The sequence below is a fragment of the Heloderma suspectum genome, chromosome 3 (assembly GCF_057233095.1).
Source record: "Heloderma suspectum isolate Gila_16-S chromosome 3, 16-S_ref, whole genome shotgun sequence".
In the NCBI taxonomy this organism is placed as follows: Eukaryota; Metazoa; Chordata; class Lepidosauria; order Squamata; family Helodermatidae; genus Heloderma; species Heloderma suspectum.
Window position 1 is genome coordinate 191,765,290 of NC_139460.1, and position 22,101 is coordinate 191,787,390.

Here is a 22,101-nt window from a genome sequence, read left to right on the forward strand (position 1 = left end):
ACCACTGACAACAATGTCATAGTTCTTCCTCCCACTGTCAAGCTCATCAGCATTCAATGGACATAGAATATATACAGCTTTCGTATTTCACGAAGCTAGAGCCAGATTTGTCTCTATATTATGTGGAATTCTTTGGGAGGCTTATTTCTTGGAGCCTGGAGGCTACTTTTGACTGAACATTTATGTTTCTGCAATTTACATACTTTGTATTTGAATTCAACACCTAAAACAGTATCTTTCAGACCAGACCAATGAGCTAACCACATACCTACATACAAATTTGGAGTTTCATATTACCATATGAAAATGAGTAGAAAAGTTTATTCTACACTTGGTTTCTTCACTCTGAATTAGCAACAACCCCCAAATTAAGTTCTGTTTTTCCTCTAATGATGTTGGATAACACAGTGGGACTCTTTACCCTCCAACTGTTCAATTTCAGCCAACACTATCATGAATTTTCAGAGGCTTCTCTTAGAAAATTCCACCCTTCAAAACATCCTGATTGTCAAACTACTTATTTATTTAGTATAACTATTTTTATGCTGGCTTGCAATAAAAATTCCCAGGGCAGTTCACATGAAAGAAAATGCAAAAACAATTAAAATACAAATATTACAAATCAGAATATAACAAATATAAGAAGAAAATGGCAGCACAAGCTTAAAAGACAGATAAAAACAATCAGCAGGACTAACATTCTGTCTAAAAGGCCTGGGAAAATAGAAAGGTCTTTGTTTGGTAACGAAACAACAACAAAGTAGGTGCCAGGTAGGCCTCTGGGGAGAGCATTCCATGCTGGGGAGGCTCTCTCCCTAACATCCAGCCTCCTCACTTCCGGCACTGGGGACACCTGCAGAAGGCTCTCTACTGAAGATCTTAACACAGGGGTGGGCACATACAAAGACAGTATCCATCTCCTTTAAAAGTCAAAAACAGCACCTTGAACTGGGCTTGGAAACAGACAGGGAGCCAGTGCACCTGGCATAGCCGTGGCATAATTTGATCATAACACCAATTTACAGTGCAATTCTATACATGTCTACTCAGAAATAAGCCCCATTGAGCTCACTGGGACTTACTCCTAGGTTAAGTGTGTACAAGTTTGCAGTCTTAATCTGATCACATCTCTCCCCACCCCCTTTTTTTCCCCTTTGCACCATACACATGCTAATAGCAGCTAAAGCTGAAGTCCAGCATAGATATCATACATAAATTGCCAGACAAATTAGTATATATAGCTTTGTAGCCTTGACATCCCATTAATTCTTACTTCCTGAGAAGCCATATTAGTCTGTTGCAGCAAAAACAACAATAGATCTTATGGAACTGTAAAGACTAACAAAATGAATTGTGGCAGACGTTTTCGTGGATGAGACCACTTTATCAGTACAATTCTATGTATAGCTTAAAATAAGCTAAGTAAGCATTCACAACAGCACTGGTGATAACACTCTAGCTTTCAAATGTTAATTGATCCCTGTAGTGGGAGGAGAAACCAAATAGAACCAATCTTCTGGATAAATTCTAATTCTAGCAGCAATTTCAGGCTGCTGTCTATTTTTGAGATTCCTTTGAACATTGGTGAAGGAAAAGCACTTTGCACATCCTCAGAGTATTGAAAAAGCCTCCTGAGCTATCCCGATGAGATTTTGATGCTAATTACCTGTGAGAGAATTGACACATATATAACAGAAGGGTGGGGTAGATTTTTGGCGAAAAAGAAGAAATGGTTTTTGTGAACTGCTGCTGGAAGAAGTAGATTACTGTGTAGAGGGTAACAGCATTGTATGTTCTTTCATTGTAGTTTGTAGTTTTCCAGCAACAGAAGTGGATTCAGCACTGAACTACTAAGGAGAGGTGCTGACACTTAACATATGCGAGAAATATGCCTTCACTCTATAAATCTTGTTTCTTAGCTCTTAAGTGTAGGCGGAGGCAGCTTTTGCTCAGTGGTGAGGTGAAAGTATTCTGCACATTTTCAAAGGCACTCTCTTCGTTGTTGCTTAACTGTGATTTCTGCTTAATTATTCTGGCAATGAATTCACTTACTGATCTCGGGCTAGTCATTTGCTGTGTATCAATGTTCCTCAGCTGTAAAATGGGACCAACGTCATTGAAGTAGTATCATTATTTTGTTTGTTTGTATACTGCTCCATCTCTAAGGCAGATTTTGGAGCAGTGAACACAAAAGATAAAACAGTAAAAGAATAAAAAGATTAAAACACCATATTAAAATTATGCTTTTTTGAGAGAAATTGTAATCAGTGAGGTCAGAGAAAAACGAAATGCAAAAAGTATAGACTGTGTCAATTACGTTGAAGTTTAAATGTATGTAAAATTATTACAGTGATCATTTACAAAGCAGTGTTGATGGTAACACAGACATCCTGACATCAGCAAGCTAATTAACATTTATTTATTTACAATATTTATATACCTCTCCATATCTAGAACAGATTTCAGAGCAGTGAACACAAAGGATAAATCGTAAGAGCATAAAAAGATTAAAACAACACATTAAAATTACACTTGTTTAAAAACACAATGCCAATAAAAACCGTTAGTCAATTAAGGAATGCCTCCTGGAAGAGTACTTTCAGGAGGCGCCGGAAACAACACAGTGTTGGTGCCTGCCTGACCTCCAGGGGCAGGGAATTCCAAAGAAAGGGGGCCACCATGCTGAAGGCTCTTCTCCTGGTGGACTCCAATTGGGCCATAGGTCCATGTGTAAACACCAGCAGCAAGCCCTCCAATGACCTCAGCGGCCAGGCAGGTTGGTAAGAGGAAAGGCGCTCTCTCAGGTCTCCTGGTCTCAAGTTGTTTAGGACTTTGTACACCAATACTAGAACCTTAAACCTGGCCCGGTAGCGAATAGGCAGTCAGCGCAGTTCCCTCAGCAAAGGAATTGCATGCTGAAAAGCAGCAGCTCCCAACAGCAGCTGAGCTGCAGTGTTCTGCACTAGCTCCAGCTTCCAGAGCAGCCTTAAGGGCAGCCCCACATAGAGCACATTGCAGCAATCCAGTCTTGAGGTTACTAGCACCTGTACCACTGTGGTCAAGCTATCCCTGCCCAGGACAGGCTGTAGTTTGCAAACCAGCTGAAGCTGGTAAAAGGCATTCTGAACTGCCATGGCCACTTGGGCCTCCAGCAGCAGTGATGGATCTATGAGTACCCCTAAATTACGGACCTGATGTTTTGGATGGAGTGCAACAACATCCAGAACAGGCAATGAGCCTATCTCCTGGACCCGGGAACCACTCACCCACAGGGCTTCTGTCTTGTCAGGATTCCATTTCAGTTCATTGGCCCTCATCCAGGCACTGGTCCAGTACTTGCACAGCCTCTCCTGATTAAGATGTTACAGGTAGACAGAGCTGTATGTCATCAGCACTTGGCTCCAAATACCCTCATGACTGCTCCCAGCGGCTTCATATAGATGTTAAATAACATTAGGGACAAGATGGTATCCTGTGGAACCCCATAGCTCAATTGCCAAGGGACCAAGGAATGGTCACTCAATGATACTCCCTGAAATCGGACCTGCAGATAGGACTGAAACCATTGTAAGACAGTGTATCCGATACCCATCTCATGAAGTCAATATGCCTGGTCAATAGCATCAAAAGCCGATGAGAGATCAAGCAGAATTAACAGGTTGCACTCCCCCTGTCCCTCTCTCAATAAAGGTCATCCATCAGGGCAACCAAGTCTGATTCAGTCCCATGACCAGGACGAAATCCACATTGGAATGAGTCTAGATAATCAGTATCCTCTAAAAGTGCCTGCAGTTGTTCCGCCACTCCAGAACCTTCCCTAAGAAAGGGGTATTTGCAACTGGGCGGTAGTTGTCTAATATCACTGGGTCCAGAGTGGGCTTCTTCAGGAGAGGTCAGACTACTGCCTTGTTAAGGACAGCAGGGACCACCCCTTCCTGAAGAGAAGCATTCACTACACCCTGGACCCACCAAGTCATACCCCCTCAGCTAGCTTTTATTATCCAGGAGGGGCAAGGATTGAGATGGCATGTGGTCAGTCACATTGCTGCAAGCACCTTGTCCACATCATCAGGCCACAACAACTGAAACTGATCCCACAGATTCAGGCAGATGATGGTGTCAGACACTTCAACCGGAACTGCGCTAACAACAGCATCAAGTTTGCCACAGAAACAGGCAATTTGGTCCTCAAAGTACAATGCAAAAAGGTCACAGCAGGTCCTTGAGGCGACCAGGGCCCCATTCTCTGGGGAGAATGTTAACAGTCCTCAAACCACCCAAAAGAGCTCTGCTGGATGGCTACTTGAGGACACAATGGAGGCAGCAAAGGAAGCCTTCTTTGCTGACCACACCACCACACAATAGGCATGATTACATGTTCTAGAGCATGCTCAGTCATCTTTGCTTCAAGACTTGTGCCATTTGCACTCTAGCCGACGTCCAGCCTGTTTCATTGACCACAGCTCCCTAGTATACCAGGGAGCAGAATGGGCTCCACAGTGCCGGAGAGGGCGTTCAGGTGCAATCAAGTTGATGGCCCTCTGCATCTCACTGTTCCACAGTGAGGCTAGGGCCTCAGCTGGATCATTAGCTCTCTCCACTGGGAAATCCCCAAGAGCATTCAGAAATCCATTGGATTCCATCAGTCTCCTGGGGTGACCATCTGAATGGGTCCCCCACCCCTGGCGGAGGGAAGTAATGCTGTGAGTTCAAATATCACCAGGGAATGATCTGACCATGACAATGGGGTTATTTGGATTGCCCCCCCCCTTCCAATTTTCAGATTATTCATCTCACAGCTTGGAGCAAAAAACAAATCAAGGGTGTGCCCTGCTTCATGTGTTGGGCTGATGACAAACTGAGGCAGCCCCATGGAGACCACGACATCCTGAGCTGGAGCTCCAGAGTCAGCCTTAGCATGGAAGTGGGAGTCATCCAAAACTACCATCCTGGGTTCCTCCAACACCACACTTGAGACCACCTCTGCCAGCTCTGTCAGGGAGGCTGCTGGTAGCAGGGTGGGCAGTACACTAGCAGCATCCCCAATCTGTCTCTATGGCCCAACACCAGGACTCTATAGCCTGCTCCAAGGTGCAGTGGTTTCCTGGTGACAGAGATGGAGGTTCTATGAACCACAGTGCCCCCCCCCCCCAAGCCCTCCAACCTATGCTGGTTCTGCACAGAGTACCCAGGTAGGCAGAGCTGAGTCAGGTCAACCCCACCCACTCACCCACCCAGGTCTCAGTAATACACACCAGATCATGGTTATGATTTGTATTTTTTTGGTTTTATGTTGTATGCCACCTTGGATGCTTTAGAGATAATGCAGAAAGGTGAGATAGAAATAATTTAAGTTAATAAAATAAATGCCATTTCTGCATAGATTATGTTTATTTTCTTGCCACGTAGTGTGTAATGTCCCTCACTAATTTTTGCCACCTACAGCCACCTCCTTGCATGCACATTCCACTTCTGCTTCCTACATATGGCACATTTTGACCCTCAATAGGGTTGGCCCCAACATTCTCCAGCAGATTGTGCTGCTGGGATGCCCGACTCCACCTCTGGCCCCACTTACTCATGCACAGAAGTGTTGCTGTTTTCACCCATAAAATGTTGGTGGGAATGTGGTTCAAATAACCCTGAGGTCGTAGAGGGCACATCAGAAAGTCAGTCCTGCTCAATTCACAGCAACTCAGACAATAACATGAAATGACCTGAAGAGTGGAAACAGACAGCCTCTTTCCCCCTCAGTTTTTGTCCTTTCTACAAGCTGTTGTTTCTTTTCCCTTTGCAAATTGGCCAGATTACAATTTTTCAGCAAATCTACACTTTCACTTGAACCCTCATTTACAGCTTTCTGTCCTTAAAATGGCAACTACACAGAAATCCTGTTCGGTATTATGGTATAGACAATACTGATGACAAAAATTATGTCTCTCTGATAACACAGTGCATTTTTATGGCAAATGCTTCTTACTTGTTTCTATCAGAATTGTCCCTTTTCCTCTCAATGACTTTTCCTCTCTTTGTGCCCTGTTCTGAGGTCCGCATCATACATGATGTCTTCAAGAGTACATGTCATTGGCTCTCGCTCCCCCCCTCCCGTGAAATCACCCAAAAGATTCATGTAGGTTGTCCAGCTGTTTGGTGACAACGTATATCTGTGATCTGTACTTTCATAGATTATAGCATTGCATAATATTTTTAAAAGAATTTACCTAACTGCTCTCTAATCTTGCTTTGCATTTATTCCCACTAATGCTCTCTTGGGGGAAAGTTATGAAACGGCACTCAGAAAGAACATGGAGGGAGCAATCCTATGGCCGCTAGACAGCGGCTAGACAGCCATAGGATATCTGGTTTTCCAGGAACCGACCTCAAAGCCCATGCACTGAGGTCGGTTCCAGGAGAACTGACCTCCCCACACTTCCGCGCTGCCTCCGAGGCAATGCGGAACAGCCCTGCCCTCCGCGCTCACAAGAGGAGCACGGAGCAGCAAAGGGGCATGGCTGGGGGTGTTCCGGGGCAGGCAGAAATGCTTGTACGACACATCCAATGTGTCACACAGCAGCCTCCTCCCCCGCTCTGCCCTCCCGCGGCTAGACAGCAAATGCAGGGCAGGAGAAGTGCGGAGGGCACAATCCCCTCCGTGCTTCTCCTGCCCTGCATTGGATAGGCAGTCTCTGAATTTGGAGGCAGACACCTATCTGGATAGGATTGCGCCCTAAATTGTTCTTCTTTCTAACAGACTATTTCTGCATGCACCAAACACCAAAGCAAGCTAGAAAGGACAGAAGATATACTGAGGTTTTTACAGAAACTTTCAAGATTAAACTACTTTGAAACTACAACTGCAGAAACCTGTTCTGATGTTCCATTTTCCACACAAATGCTCAACCAGAGAAGTTGCTGAATTCTATTTCTGGCTATGCCTCCCTCTACAACATAGTGCAAGAGGCTATTAAGTATCCCCCAAGTTCAGAAAGAACTATGATGAAACACCAGGAATGGGGGATGGAGAGGTGTTTGCAGTTCAAAAATGCCCTGCTGTGCATGCAAACATGCAGTGCACATTTGCAAGTGCTTTCTAGATCCAGGCCAAAACAATGCTGCACTGAAATAAGTGGGTGTCAATCCCACTTCACGTATACGACTCTGCTTGCGCTGTCTGTTCTGATTAGAGCTATGTAATATATACTCCACTATAATACCCCATAAGAACTGCTAGAAATGCAGCACTGAAATTCATTCCTTTTATGCTTTTCATTTTGGCTTAATACCCTTCTGTTCAGTTTGACTCTCCGTATATTCTGCTTTGGGCTATCACAAATGAAGGAAGTGGTTTCGGCATATTTGGGGGACTCTTCACATATGCAAATATTAATTTATAATTGGAAAAAAAAGAGTTAAAAATGTGTTTGACAGCATGCATACACTTGAAAAATGTGCATAAAAATGCATACTTCTGAAAAATGTGCACAGACATTTAATGGGAGAAGAATGTGTACATTTCAAAGATGCAAGCCAGTTTATGCACAGGTTTGGGAAAATATGCAAAACATTTCATGTGAAAAGAAAGAAAAAAAAGCTCTCTGTCTGATACAAACATGAGACAGAATGAGCTTCAAGGCAGAATTTGGAGAGCTTTGATGAGCTCGGCTTGTACGCACATCCTTATTTGAAGGCAACTGAGTGTCAGTTCAACAAAACCATTGAGGAGAGAGGAGGTATTGGTCAGCCTCCAGCTCATTTGTTTCCCCAACTTGTCTATCGCCTCTGCACATACCATTCCCTTTGGATTTATATTTCAGCTTTACCACCATCCAGTGAATCACTTGCTGTCAGACAGTACCTTTCAGGGTCCCCTGGTCTGGCAGGTGTTCCTGCTGCCTATGGCTCATTGCTGACAGATGAACCCAGTTGGAGGGTCACTTTGAATGTTTGTCATGTTTATTTCCTAACTAAGTAAAGAGTTTCAGCAAGGTGGGGCAATGGCTACTTTGCCTACAGGAATAATTTTACACATGTTTTATTGTCCTTCCAGCTGATTCCCACAGCATCGCTGCGTGTGAGGCCTGTACTTCTTTTATGATACACTCATGTTTACAAAAACTCACAAGTCCTTCCTATTAGAGTCAGCGGCCTGATGCAACTCCCTTTAAAGCCTTAACATGAGAGGGCACACTTGATAATTCCACAGGTAACCAGAGAGTTGCACAGGTCTGTCACCAGCTGGTCCTTCAAGGGCATAGGCGTAAGAAAGGGGGGACATGCGTGTACTCAAAAAAATACAGAGGAAAGGCCAGAGGAGAACAGGGAACTTGGATTTTAATCAGAGGTATGGATATGCTCTAGTTGGATGTACCACAGTAAAACTTACGTCACCAATGTGTAGAATTCAGACAGTCCATCATACTCTGGCTTGCAGCACCACACAACTGGGAAAGGAGAACCAGCTACACCGCAAGCTGATACTCTTTTTTAAAACTGAAGGTCTCTGAAGTTTCCATCCTAGCACCCAAAAGCTTTCTTTAGGAGTTTCTGTTCTCAAAGGAAAGTTGCACTGTGTGTAAAAATAAATGATACTGGTCTATTAAATCCACAAGAAACCTCTGTCTATATGCAGAAAAATCAGTTCCTGCTTTCTGGTTAAAATATATCAATTTTTATTAACATTAATACGCCTGAGTGTCATTTAGCTTATCCCTGAGTATGTTTAGTAGCATTTGTAGTATCAGAAGTAATACTTATGTACCTTATGTAGTAATGTATGGCTGTGAGAGCTGGACTATAAGGAAGGCTGAGCGCCGAAGAATTGATGCTTTCGAACTGTGGTGCTGGAGAAGACTCTTACGAGTCCCCTGGACTGCAAGGAGGTCAAATCAGTCCATCCTAAAGGAAATCAACCCTGAGTGCTCATTGGAAGGACAGATAATGAAGCTGAAGCTCCAATATTTTGGCCACCTAATGCGAAGAGAAAACTCCCTGGAAAAGACCCTGATGCTGGGAAAGACTGAAGGCAAAAGGAGAAGGGGACGGCAGAGGATGAGATGGCTAGATAGCATCACGGATGCAATGAATATGAACTTGAGCACGCTCCGGGAGAGAGCGCAGGACAGGAAGGCCTGGCGTGCTATGGTCCATGGGGTCACGAAGAGTCGGACACGACTGAACGACTGAACAACAACAACAACCTTATGTAGTGGTTGCTTTTCTTGCATATTTTTGCCTTGGTCTATGGCTAAAGAAACAAACCTGAACTGATTTTGAGGGACAGGTGTACAGGTGCCCCATGGTATCTTGCAGAACATACCAAAGTTCATCACGACCTACCCAAACAATTCCGACACTCCATCAGCGGCTGTGAGGCCTAACTTTTTTTTTATATACACATTAGAAAAGGGAGGCTGTATTCTGAATGCATAGTTCTGTACTTCTGGCTGTAATGGAAGGGCCCCGTCCCACACATCCAAGTCTAAAAAGACAACAGAATATTTGATTTTTCAATGTTGTTGTCTGTTAGGTGTTTAAAACCAAAATGCTCGCATTTTCAGACCCTTCTAATAATCAGTGGGTTGATTTAGATGCTATAGTCCATGTCCAACACAGCATAGGAAGCTGTGGTTTGAGTGCTTCCTACAAACCAGGATCAAGCTGTGGTTTGCAATTCTGGTTTGAAAGGAGCACTCAAACCACAGGTCCCAATTCTGGGGTCACAACTAAACCAGGAAGCGTTCAATTATGCTAGGTGCCCAAGAGGAGGAAAGAAGAGGATAGAGAAGAAAGGAGCACGCAGGCACACAGTACATTTCCAATCAGAAATATGATGTCAGAACTGGCCCACTGTATCTAGGGCTGCATATGTACCAAATATCAGCTTTCTGGATGCTAAAGAAGTATTTTAACCATTTGGGGGTACATTCTGAATACGCTGTTTTGAAGTAGAGATATAACTATGACTCAATTTCACATTTTTCTACTAAGCAGGATGTCTTAGACTACATGTTTACCGGCTCTAACTCATTAGGAAGTGTCTCAACAATTTCAATACCCCAGTCAGTTGGGCCCAGCAAGTGTCTTGTATATAAACAACCTAATTAAATCAGAGACTGTCTGTTCTAGACTCCTAACTGAATCATGCATTATCTATTTCGAACTCATACTTCACTTGATTTTACAGTAGGCTATAAGCTGGTATGTACCTTAGTTTGGGCAAAATTCCTTCTAGTTTAAGAGGTTGAAAATGTAAGAAAATATAACATAAGAAAAAATAGTATAAACTGCATTCCAGCTTTGAAAAACATTCACAGCAGCTTGAAGGCAAACAAGCTGAAACGAAGGTACTGGGGGTCTGGAAACGGGCTACTCTGGATGGAGGCTTGAAGCTGGTCCTTCTAAAGGCCCAAGTGTGCAGCTTGGGAGTTCTCCTGGACTTGGCACTATCTGGGGAAGCTCAGGTGGCAGTGAGGACTACTGGGAGTGCTTTTTAACAGCTTAGGTTAGTACACCAACTGTGGCCCAATCTGGAGAGAACAGACCTTGCTTCAGTCATCCATGCTCTAGTGACATCCAGGCTGGATTACTACAATGCATTCTGCATGGGGCTGCCTTTAAAGATGGTTCACAAACTTCAACTGATACAAAATGCAGCTGCTTGAGTGCCTTCACCTATTCCAACCTGCCCATGCTCTGAGATCAACATTGGAGTCCCTGCTTGTGTGCCCACCTGTCAAAACATAAGGCTGGTGGGAATGAGGGACAGGGCCTTCTCAGTAACAGGCCCCTGCTTGTAGAACTCTGTTCTAATTGATGGCTATCAGGTCCCATCACTGAAGGCCACCAGCTAAGCCCAAAAGATTTATTTGTTTACGTACACTGGCCTATAATTGAGTCAGGACTTTGTATGGTGGTATCCAAGAAAACCCCATGGAACATATCACAAGGCTAAAAGATATGACGCCGGAAGATGAGCCCCTCAGGTCGGAAGCTGTCCAATATACTACTGGGGAAGAGCAGAGGGTATTTCCAAGTAGCACCAGAAAGAGTGAAGTGGCTGGGACAAAGCCGAAAGGACACTCAGCTGTGGATGTGTCTGGTGGTGAAAAGAAAATCCGATGCTGTAAAGAACAATATTGTCTAGGAACCTGGAATGTAAGATCAATGAATCAAGGTAAGCTGGAGGTGGTCAAACATGAGATGGCAAGACTGAACATTGACATCTTGGGAATCAGCGAACTAAAATGGACAGGCATGGGCGAATTTAATTCAGGTGACCATATCTACTACTGTGGGCAAGAATCCCTTAGAAGAAATGGAGTAGCACTCATAGTCAACAAAAGGGTGGGAAAAGCAGTACTGGGGTACAATCTTAAAAATGATAGAATGATCTCAGTACGAATCCAAGGCAAACCATTCAACATCACAGTAATTCAAGTCTATGCCCCAACCACTGAGGCCAAAGAAGCTGAGGTTGATCGGTTCTATGAAGACCTACAACAACTTCTAGAACTAACACCAAAAAAAGATGTCCTCTTCATCATAGGGGATTGGAATGCTAAAGTAGGAAGTCAAGAAATCACCGGGATAACAGGCAGGCATGGCCTTGGTGTACAAAATGAAGCAGGACAAAGGCTAATAGAGTTTTGCCAAGAGAACACACTGATCATAGCAAACACTCTTTTCCAACAGCACCAGAGGCGACTCTACACATGGACATCACCAGATGGTCAATATCGAAATGTCCTTTGCAGCCAAAGATGGAGAAGCTCTATACAGTCACTAAAAACAAGACCTGGAGCTGACTGTGGCTCAGATCATGAGCTGCTTCTTGCAAAATTTCGGCTGAAATTGAAGAACATAGGGAAAACCACTAAACCGTTCAGGTATGACCTCAATCATATCCCTGATGAATATACAGTGGAGGTGAGGAATAGATTTAAGGGATTAGACCTGATAGACAGAGTGCCTGAGGAACTATGGACGGAGGTCCGTAACATTGTTCAGCAGGCAGCAACGAAATCCATCCCAAAGAAAAAGAAATGCAAGAAAGCCAAGTGGCTGTCTGATGAGGCTTTACAAGTAGCTGAGGAAAGAAGGGAAGCGAAAAGCAAGGGAGAAAGGGGAACATATATCCAACTGAATGCAGAGTTCCAGAGAATGGCAAGGAAAGACGAGAAAGCCTTCTTAAATGAACAATGCAAAGAAATGGAGGAAAACAATAGAATGGGAAAGACTAGAGATCTCTTCAAGAAAATCGGAGATCTCAAGGGAACGTTTTGTGCAAAGATAGGCATGATAAAGGACAAAGAAGGCAGGGACCTAACAGAAGCAGATGAGATTAAGGAGAGGTGGAAAGAATACACAGAAGAACTATACAGGAAAGATCTTAATGTCCCTGATAGCCATGATAGTGCGGTCACTGAACTTGAGCCGGGCATCCTAGAGAGTGAAATCAAGTGGGCCTTAGGAAGCATTATTAACAACAAAGCTAGCGGAGATGACAGTATTCCAGCTGAGCTATTTAAAATCCTAAAAGATGATGCTGTTAAAGTGCTGAGGTCAATATGCCAACAAATTTGGAACACTCAACAGTGGCCACAAGACTGGAAAAGGTCAGTTTACATTCCAATTCAAAAGAAGGGCAATGCCAAAGAGTGTTCAAACTCCCGTACAATTGCGCTCATTTCACATGCCAGCAAGGTTATGCTCAAAGTCCTACAAGCTAGGCTTCAGCAATATGTGAACCGAGAACTACCGGAAGTACAAGCTGGGTTTCGAAGAGGCAGAGGAACTAGAGATCAAATCGCCAACGTTCGATGGATCATGGAGAAAGCAAGAGAATTCCAGAAAAATGTCTATTTCTGCTTCATTGACTATGCTAAAGCCTTTGATTGTGTGGAGCACAACAAACTGTGGCAAACCCTTAAAGAGATGGGAGTACCAGACCACCTTACCTGTCTCCTGAGAAACCTGTACGAGGGTCAAGAAGCAACAGTAAGAACCAGACATGGAACAACCGAGTGGTTCAAAATTGGGAAAGGAATACGACAAGGCTGTATATTGTCATCCTGCTTATTTAACTTATATGCAGAGTACATCATGAGAAACGCTGGGTTGGATGAATCACAGGTTGGAATTAAGATTGCCGGGAGAATTATCAACAACCTCAGATATGCAGACAATACCACCCTAATGGCAGAAAGCGAAGAGGATCTCAAGAGCCTCTTGTTGAGGGTGAAAGCAGCAAAAGCTGGTTTGAAACTCAACATTAAAAAAACTAAGATCCTGGCATCTGGCCCCATCACTTCCTGGCATATAGAAGGGGAAGAAATGGAAGCTGTGGCAGATTTTACTTTCTTGGGCTCCAAGATCACCGCAGACGGTGACTGTAGCCATGAAATTAAAAGACGCTTGCTCCTTGGGAGGAAAGCTATGGCAAACCTAGACAGCATAGTAAGAAGCAGAGACATCACCTTGCCGACAAAGGTCCATCTAATCAAAGCTATGGTTTTCCCGGTAGTAATGTATGGCTGTGAGAGCTGGACTATAAGGAAGGCTGAGCACTGAAGAATTGATGCCTTCGAACTGTGGTGCTGGAGAAGACTCTTACGAGTCCCCTGGACTGCAAGGAGGTCAAATCAGTCAATCCTAAAGGAAATCAACCCTGAGTGCTCATTGGAAGGACAGATACTCAAGCTGAAGCTCAAATATTTTGGCCACCTAATGCGAAGAGAAAACTCTCTGGAAAAGACCCTGATGCTGGGAAAGACTGAAGGCAAAAGGAGAAGGGGACGGCAGAGGATGAGATGGCTAGATAGCATCACCGACGCAATGAATATGAACTTAAGCACGCTCCGGGAGAGAGCGGAGGACAGGAAGGCCTGGCGTGCTATGGTCCATGGGGTCACGAAGAGTCGGACACGACTGAACAACTGAACAACAACAACAACATCTTGTTTAAACTGATGGTTTTTATTTTATTGTTGTTCTATTGTTGTTTTTATCATTGTTTTATTGTGTAATGTGGGTTTAAATTGTATATGCCGCCTTGGGAGCATTTTCTCTAAAAGGCAACTTATAAATCTTGGAAATAAATGAATACTTATTTGAAGGGCTGTCCAGTCCAAGTCCAGTTTACAGGTATAGAACCATATTAAGAAGGTCGAGCAGGGATCTTGAAAGTGCGCCCTCGACCTGGGTAGCAGACTGAGCAGCACACAGGTCGTGGTCTAGTATTTTCTATTTAAATGATAGTAATTATTTCTAAATTTGCATCTACACATAGGTATTAGCATATACAAATGCTATGCAAATCACTATCTTCTTTCTCGGAGATGCATTTCCTTGCAACTTTTTCACCAGCCCAGAAACAGCCCACCAGCTTTGTTTTGTGGCCAGCCAGCCCAGGTACTTAATAACTGTTTTTGCAGTCCCAGGCAGGCAGCAAGAAACAGGTTTATCAAACACCTGGCAAGCTGACAAATATCACTGGTCAGTGGAGCTCAACTTGGCAGGTCACAAATTTTTCAGGCCTGGTATCAACCTATGATGAACCTTGTACACTGAAGGTTTTCTTTTCCAAAATGGTATTGCAACTGGCTGGCAATATGAAGTGGTAGTGCTATTCATTTTGCCTCACACCATCAGCTATGCTAAATGTCAATGGAACTACTTTGCACAACTTAATAAAGACACCTTGGGCATGAATAAGCCAGCTTGGTTTCAGAAGGGAAGTCATGCCTCATGTCGACCACTAGATGGCAGAAGCACATAATTATTTAAACTACATTTTTTTTAAGATGGAAGACTATTGTGACATTCTTAACATCTGTGACTACAAATCAACAGAACAAAATTAGCTGAATCCTCAGGCTAGCAAGTTTCAAAATTAAAATTATGAAGCTTGTAATTATTATCATATTTCACTGTCACTGCTCAACTATGTTTAAAAATATAACAACTGTTTTAGCTACTCAAATATATAAATGTGTTTTGCCAGTGAGTAGAGTTGCAATTTTTTCCTGACCGTGCTCTTGTCCCTTTAATAGCAACTGGACACACAGAAATTTAATATATGAAGCAGAGTTAAAGTGGGGGAGGAAGACTTCACCTAGTAAACTTCAAAATATGCCAGGTTTCTGTTAAAGCAAAAGAATGGGACCAGCGTTCTTTTGAAAAGGCAAGTCTATCAGCAATTAAGTATGAGGCATAAAATTTCATCTATGGAAAAGCTGCAGAATAATGAAACGATCCATGAAATCAGTTGTTATAAAACGGTACTAATTATATAAAATGTAAACACACACACCCCCCTTGGCAGAAACCTTAATCAATCGATGTGCTTACACTATAATGTTCCACCTATGGAGCTAATGGGCCTGGCCATTTCCTGAATAGGGAATCATCAGGATACTCCATGGATTTCAAAACTAACAGTGCAGCCAGTCTAGGTCAACCTTTACACAGGCTGCCCTTCTGCACAAATCTTGGGCACAAAAATTGCAGCAAGTAACAGCAATGGCCTGTGAATCCAGAAGCGGTATGGATGCATCCATTCAAGACACAATGACTACATACATACTGAGGAACATATTGGGGAGAAAATGGAGAAGGCGCTTACAAGTAGTGGTGAGAAACAAGCAGTTAGCAAATGCACTTGGAAAAATAGAAAAAAAACTTGGGCCAAGATCCTTTCCCCAGTTCCCATTTGTTTTGGATGAGTAAACAACTCTGGGCCTATTCAGATAATAACCCACTCCTTGTTAAACACATAGAGATCAGGATAAGGTCTTCGACTTGTAATCTAAACAAGCCAGGAAGTGTGAGTGTGAGCAGATATATGCACAATATAATTCAAGGGGATGTCACAGCATGTTTTTCTACATTGTGTTTAAAGAGCCAAACTGCATCTAAATGGTTATAATAAAAACCTGACAACCACTGTTTTTCATGAAGCTTTGGGAGGGGGACATCATATGAGGGGAGGAACAGTGATGGGAGGGGTATTTAACACTTAGCTTGCCAACCATTTTTCCATTCCAAATTGCTCCACCAACCCTGTAGTGGGTCAAAGAGTTAAGTATAGCCCCCCTCTTCATCTCCGTGCTGCTTTCCTTTACAAAAGTGACCATTTGGGGCTGTGTTAGGTGAATTTGTGCATAATTTATAGTTTTGCCCCAAATAAGCTAAGCTATTTTTCTTGGCTTTGGAAAAACTTGCAAAATGGAAGGAAGAGGTCTCCCTACAAACAGCAAGAGATTTATGGTAGAGTCACCAGGGGCTGCCTGCAAAAGACACTACAACTCTCACTCTACTTCCACCACAGTTTGAGTCCATTGCAGTGCAGTCACTAATGCCATGCATCTAGCAATTGAAGTTCGGACTGGGGTGGGCAACTTGTGGCCCTCCAGATGTTGTTGGACTGCAACTCCTTTCATCCCTCACCATTGGCTATGCTGGTTATGCTGATGGGAGTTGCAACAGCTCTCCATAGGGCTCTTAGGGCTCTCCAGCAAACAACAGCTGGAGAGCCCTAAGTTGCCCACCCCTTCATTAGGGTAACAACAAATCTTTCAAGAAAAAAAAACTTGCCAGTGGACACAGTCACCCATCTTTTTGCTGTAGCCCCAGATAACTGCAACTCCCACTTTATGTGTGCCCGGTTTAAGTCACTGGCTTCATCATTTCTTTTCTTCTTCTTCTTACACCCACAGTTAAAATAAGAAATGTCATTTACTTACCCAGCCAACTTCTGTTTAAGTACACTGAAACGAACACTGGAGGGACTGTGAAGAAATCTACCACTGAGTTTACTTCCAGCCAAAACCATAACTTGTCATTGGCCGCTATGAACTGGTAAAACAGAAAGGGGGTGGGGAATGAAAACAGTGAGGATACTATTCCTGGGGAGAGTGTTATCATTCTTCTATTATGAGAGCTACAACTGAAGACTTTGTTTTCCTGCCTGAGAAATAACTGATGCATAATTTCTTGGCCCCTGATTAAAGTGGTCTGAGCCCAATGCTGTACAGTTCATACCATGATACAGATTCACATCTACTGTAATATTTATAAAGGAAGGCAAGGGGACCATTAAGCACCTTCCCTGAGGACAGTTCACAAACAGGGTTAGTATTTGTAGGAGCTGGTATGAGAAGAGGAGAGACTGAAAAGCTTCTAGGAGATATTTATACTACAGATTTAACATAGCCTAATAAGAATTCCCTGTGAACTGTAGTTCTGTGAAGGGGTGGGGCGCCAGGGATCTCTATCACAGAACTCTCAGACCGCCAACTCCCTCCATTGTATTTCCCAGGATTCCTTGGGAGAACCCATGGCTGTTGAAATGGGTATAAACAGACATAGGTTTGTAGTATAAATATGCAGCTAGTAAATTAAATCAGTGTTCTTTCAGGCATCTGGGACCATACAGGCAAAGGAAGGAGAAGCAGGTAGACCTGTCTGGGAAACTCCACTGACTAGTCTGGCTAGGGCCTGGGGGACACAGCAGCTGCACAAAAGTGACAGAATCAGGTGGTGGGATTTTGGGGGCCGAAGCCACTGCATAATGGCACCTGAGGTTTCAGATGAGTTGACTGATGTCATGCAGTTATCTGTACGGATGGGGGAAAATATGAGGTGGTTACAAAGCATACACAGGAAGACACAAGTGGAAGCCCCACAGCAAAACGTTGCAGCGTATCCCCAACCCTGGCTGACACTCTAACATTCCATGTTTCAACTCCTTCAACCATAAACTGATAGATTCGGCTGCCCGAATTCTGGTTACTTTTGCCCAGGAATGCAAAATGGACAGGCTGGAGGCAGCCCCCGCAAGCCTTGTCTGGCAGACTCCCAGCATCGGCTGATGCCCCCCCCCCCGGAAAATGCTCTAGGAATGGGCTCTATAGTTCCTGCCACAGAAGCCTCCTTCCTAGAGCTTTCAGGAAGCAGTTCTCAAAGGTCCCTGCCTGCTTCCTAGAATGCTCTGGGAACACTCTAGGAACAAGGCTTCTATGGCAGGAAGCACAGAGTCTGTTGCTGGATCATGTTTTCCTTTCCCCCCTTTTTTGGGGGTGGGGGTGGTGGGGGTGGAGGAAAGGATAATGTTAAAGCTGTGACTAAGTAGGTGTGTGTCAGTGAGGGGAGAAGTGAGTGGATATGAGTGCGAGTAGTTCTACTGTCTTAAAGTGCAGGTTTTTTTCAAATATTAGAATAGTTACAAGCACAGTATTAGTGAGTGAGTGAGGTGGTGTGTGTGAGTAGTACGCGGTGTGTGTGTGTGTGTGTGTGTGTGTGTGTGTCCAATTGCATAGAAAAGCCATGTGCTCCACTGACTTGCATGCAGCTACATCGTGTTTCTTAAATGTTTAAAAACAAAACAATTGCAAATATGAAATCATATTTTTCACATGAAACAAATCACAAGTTAGAAAGAGCACGAACTATCTTTATTGCTACTTTCTTTGTTCCTTCTCTGCCCAGTCACACAGCTACACCAAAATCCTGTTTTTCTCTACTGTTTTCTACGGAGGCCTCTCACTTCTGCCCTATGAAAAGAGGGTTCTAAAGGAACCAGGAAGTTCCATTTCCAGACAACGGGGTGAATTACTATATTTCTTATCTTTATAGTCTAATTTAATATCAACATTGTGTAAAAGGTCAAAGCTCACATGTGCTTGTCAGGCCGTAGGGGCTAAAAAAAAAAATTGTTCTGATTTACAAATGTATGTACTTCTGCATACCTAGGGAATAACCTAAGTATGAAGAAACCACTATTTTATTTTGGGATGTTCATGTTTTGCTTCTAAACTAACAGGGGGTCAACCACCTGTTGGGTGCTGGACTAGCAGAGAAGAAACAGGGAACTCTACTCCCCACCCCGCCCCTAGCAGCCTATACAGTACACAGAGGAAACGGCTTCTCTCCTCTGGCAATCGCCTTGTTTTCTATGCTGGGCACAGAGGGGGGACAGAGCACTGTGTCCCTTCTCTGTCAGCTTTTTCACTTGCCTGCATGCAAATCCTTGTCAACTGTGGCTACCAGAAGGGTACTTAAGTCACTCTCCAGTTGTGTTGAACTACAACCCCCACCATCCCCAGCCAGCATGGCAATTTCTGTCTGAGGGTGATGGGAGCTGTGGTCTGACACCTCTGGACAGCACCAGTTTGGGAAAGGCTGGTTTAAGCACAAGGCTGGTATACAATGGGTTATTGAAGGACTTCCTGTTCTCGACACTGTTCAAGTAAACTTTTCTTCTTCAGGAGAAACCACTAATAAAAACAATCTTTATGAACATGGCAAGTTGCTTTGACAATCTTGGCTAGCCAAAATGAATGAATGAATGAACGAACAAACAGCAATTTGCTCAAAACTGACTGGCAATTGGAATGGCTTCAACAGACCTTTGTACATTCAGAATTGTTTGTTACTACATTCCTAAAAGTGCTTCTGGGAAAGACACTGCAGCACCTCACCCACCCCACAAACCAGGGCATATAGCAGCAGGTACTTACACGCAAGCCAAAGTAGAGTAGGAAGAACACGTTGAAAGCCATGTCTATCTGTAACGTGAAATCTTTGTAGAAATTCTGGCAAGATTCTATTGGGCTATTTGAGAAAAGAAAAGATAGCATAAGTTAGAGAGAACAGAGTCTGCATACAAGAAATATGGCAAACATAAAGTGCTGCCCATTGTTATAATTCAATGAACTTAATTCAATAATTATGATCTTGTTTCTGGCCCTCTCAGTCTCTCAACAGCAAGCAGGCATTTATTTTTCTTATCTTCCTCTTTTTATTAAAAAAGGAACATTTTATATTGTCAGCTATTCTTACTGTTCACCTGTTAACAGCTGAAACAGAAACATGCAGGCACTTTTAAGGAAGAACAAGCAGAAAAATCTCTTAGAATTCCTTAATCCCACATTAACCCTTAAAGAACTGGCTTCTTTCTACAGAGTATTGAAAGATGTAACAGTTCAACAATCTAATTAGGACTGCCAACATTTTAGTAGCCCCTATTCCTATGCCTTTTAACTGCAGCTTGATCTGCAGACAACAGGTGGCAATGCTAATCTCCATGCTGTGAAAAGCTTCACCTGCAAATTCCTGCAGATCAAGCTGTTGTTAAAGGTACAACAGCATGTCAGGTTATTATTTTTCTGCTCAGTTGGCAACTCTACTATATCTACCATTGTGTATTTTGAATAAAACAACAACTTAGAAATAAATAACATCAGGACATCTTTCTAAAACAAATGCCAAATTAATGTCACCTTATCGTATTCCATACTCCCCCTTTTAGTTAATAACATAAAATGGTTGCTTATAGATATTTCCACAATAGCTACTTAGGAAAGTTTTGCTTGCTATTTTGTAAGTACAGCACCGTAACTTCAGTAGAAAGAAGAGTATAATCCGCTGTTATAATTAATGTGGAACAAAAATGATAGAACTAGAAGCAGGACTCTAAGGGTTAATTTTCACATGCAGACTAAATACAATTTAATTAAATAAAATTTCTTCTCTCTCTCTCTCTCTCATTCTCTCTCTCAGGCAGCCATTGCAAATTCTAGTTCTGTTTAAAGAAGTGGGCCATGTCCAATTCAGTAGCATCCTCTATACAAACTGGTACTGTGGTATAGTTCAATATACCAGCTCATAACTAATTTGGAAAAAAATATGTTGTGATTTATTTGTGATATTCCTGTGAGATGGCTGGGAAGACTGCAGATTACAGCCCCCAGGTTAAGCAGCATGTCCTGATATCTGTAGCAAATCATCATCCAGTCATCATAGCCATTCAGAGGTCAGGAATGATGCTTCCTCAGGCTTAATACCAGGAGCAGGGGAAATATGCAGTTGAGATAACAACAGGAAAATGCAGTTGAGACAACAAGAAATTTCATGACTTTAGTGGTACAAATAAATCACTGAGTATCATACCAGTTAGTATAGCTGCACTTCTGCAAACACAAGGCTAAATTGCTGAACAAGCAAGGCTCGATGCATTCTGAATGTCAGTAATTAATTGAAGGCACCAAAGGAAATTAGCTGGACTATGAGGGCATTACACATGCAGCCAGGTTTCTATTTACTTGTTAACATCACAGCTCAAACAAGTCCGACAAGAGCATGCCCTTTCTTATCCTCAGGCACTGGATAGTTGCAAACATTTCCCTGAAGAATAATGAAGGAGGGTTCGAAGAAGCCATACTGCACAAAACTTGATTCAAAGGATCTTGAAAGAAAGATACTCAACACACTATTTGCAAATTTTGTTTCCAAATATTTAACACACTGCTCTTATCAGAGAATGCTGAATTACAACAAGAAAAAGTGAGGGAACAAATAGTACATTTGTGTTACTGATAGTAAAGCAACGTAAAATAAAGGCTGCTTTATACAGTATTGAAAAGCATGGAAATCAGGAAAGTGATTCTGGCTTCTGCTTGCTGTTTCCTTCAACTTCTGCTGGAGTATGCAAAATGGGATTTGTGCATCTCATGTGGTCAGATCCTCTAGGTTATGTAGAAGTAATGGATCTGACAAGGGGTGAAAAGTCCCCACATTGATATCATAGCAGAAATGGGGAAAGCAGAAGTAGAAGTCATTCATGCATCTGCTTTCCAAGAGTCTCTGTAGTGTATGAAGCAGCCCTTAGAGCAGAAACATACAATCAGGAGACTTAAGTGGTACAGTTATTGCTGGACTGTATTATTTCTGGTGTGGGCAATCACATATTTTGAATGATCCTGCATTCAAGTGCCAGCTCCAGGTATTTTGAGGATCCTTGGACAAGACACCCTCAATGGGCCCCCTCCTTTAGTGAGTAGGCCTTCTCGCTGCCATTGTCATCAGCTACCATTTCTTCTCAACCCCTTTCTCATCATTGCTATCACCTGCTTCACAGGCAGAGAGATAGTGAGCAAGCAGGCAGTGGCATTTGCTCTGCTCCTCCTTCTCACCACCACCATTGTTTGGGCCAGGGTGAGAGAGGCAGGTGAGCAAGCAGGTTGCAGTGGTGAAGAGGAGGAGCAACTCCAGGGGCCTCTTGTCAGTGGGCCCCTGTTGAGTGTGAGACCTGGTGCATGTGTG

At 43.1% G+C, this 22,101-nt stretch overlaps 1 protein-coding gene across 3 annotated transcripts in view; it reads right to left on the bottom strand.

Annotated features, from left to right (window-relative positions):
• KCNMA1 (potassium calcium-activated channel subfamily M alpha 1) overlaps positions 1-22,101 on the bottom strand; it is an 829,668-nt gene that overhangs the window by 324,836 nt on the left and 482,731 nt on the right. For all 3 annotated transcript variants that reach the window (XM_084845225.1, XM_084845223.1, XM_084845224.1), the window contains exons 4-5: positions 19,518-19,611; positions 16,743-16,854 (exon numbers count right to left, since the gene is read on the bottom strand). In XM_084845225.1, coding sequence (XP_084701351.1) covers positions 16,743-16,854; positions 19,518-19,611 — 206 coding nt within the window. The remainder of the gene's footprint in view (positions 1-16,742; positions 16,855-19,517; positions 19,612-22,101) is intronic.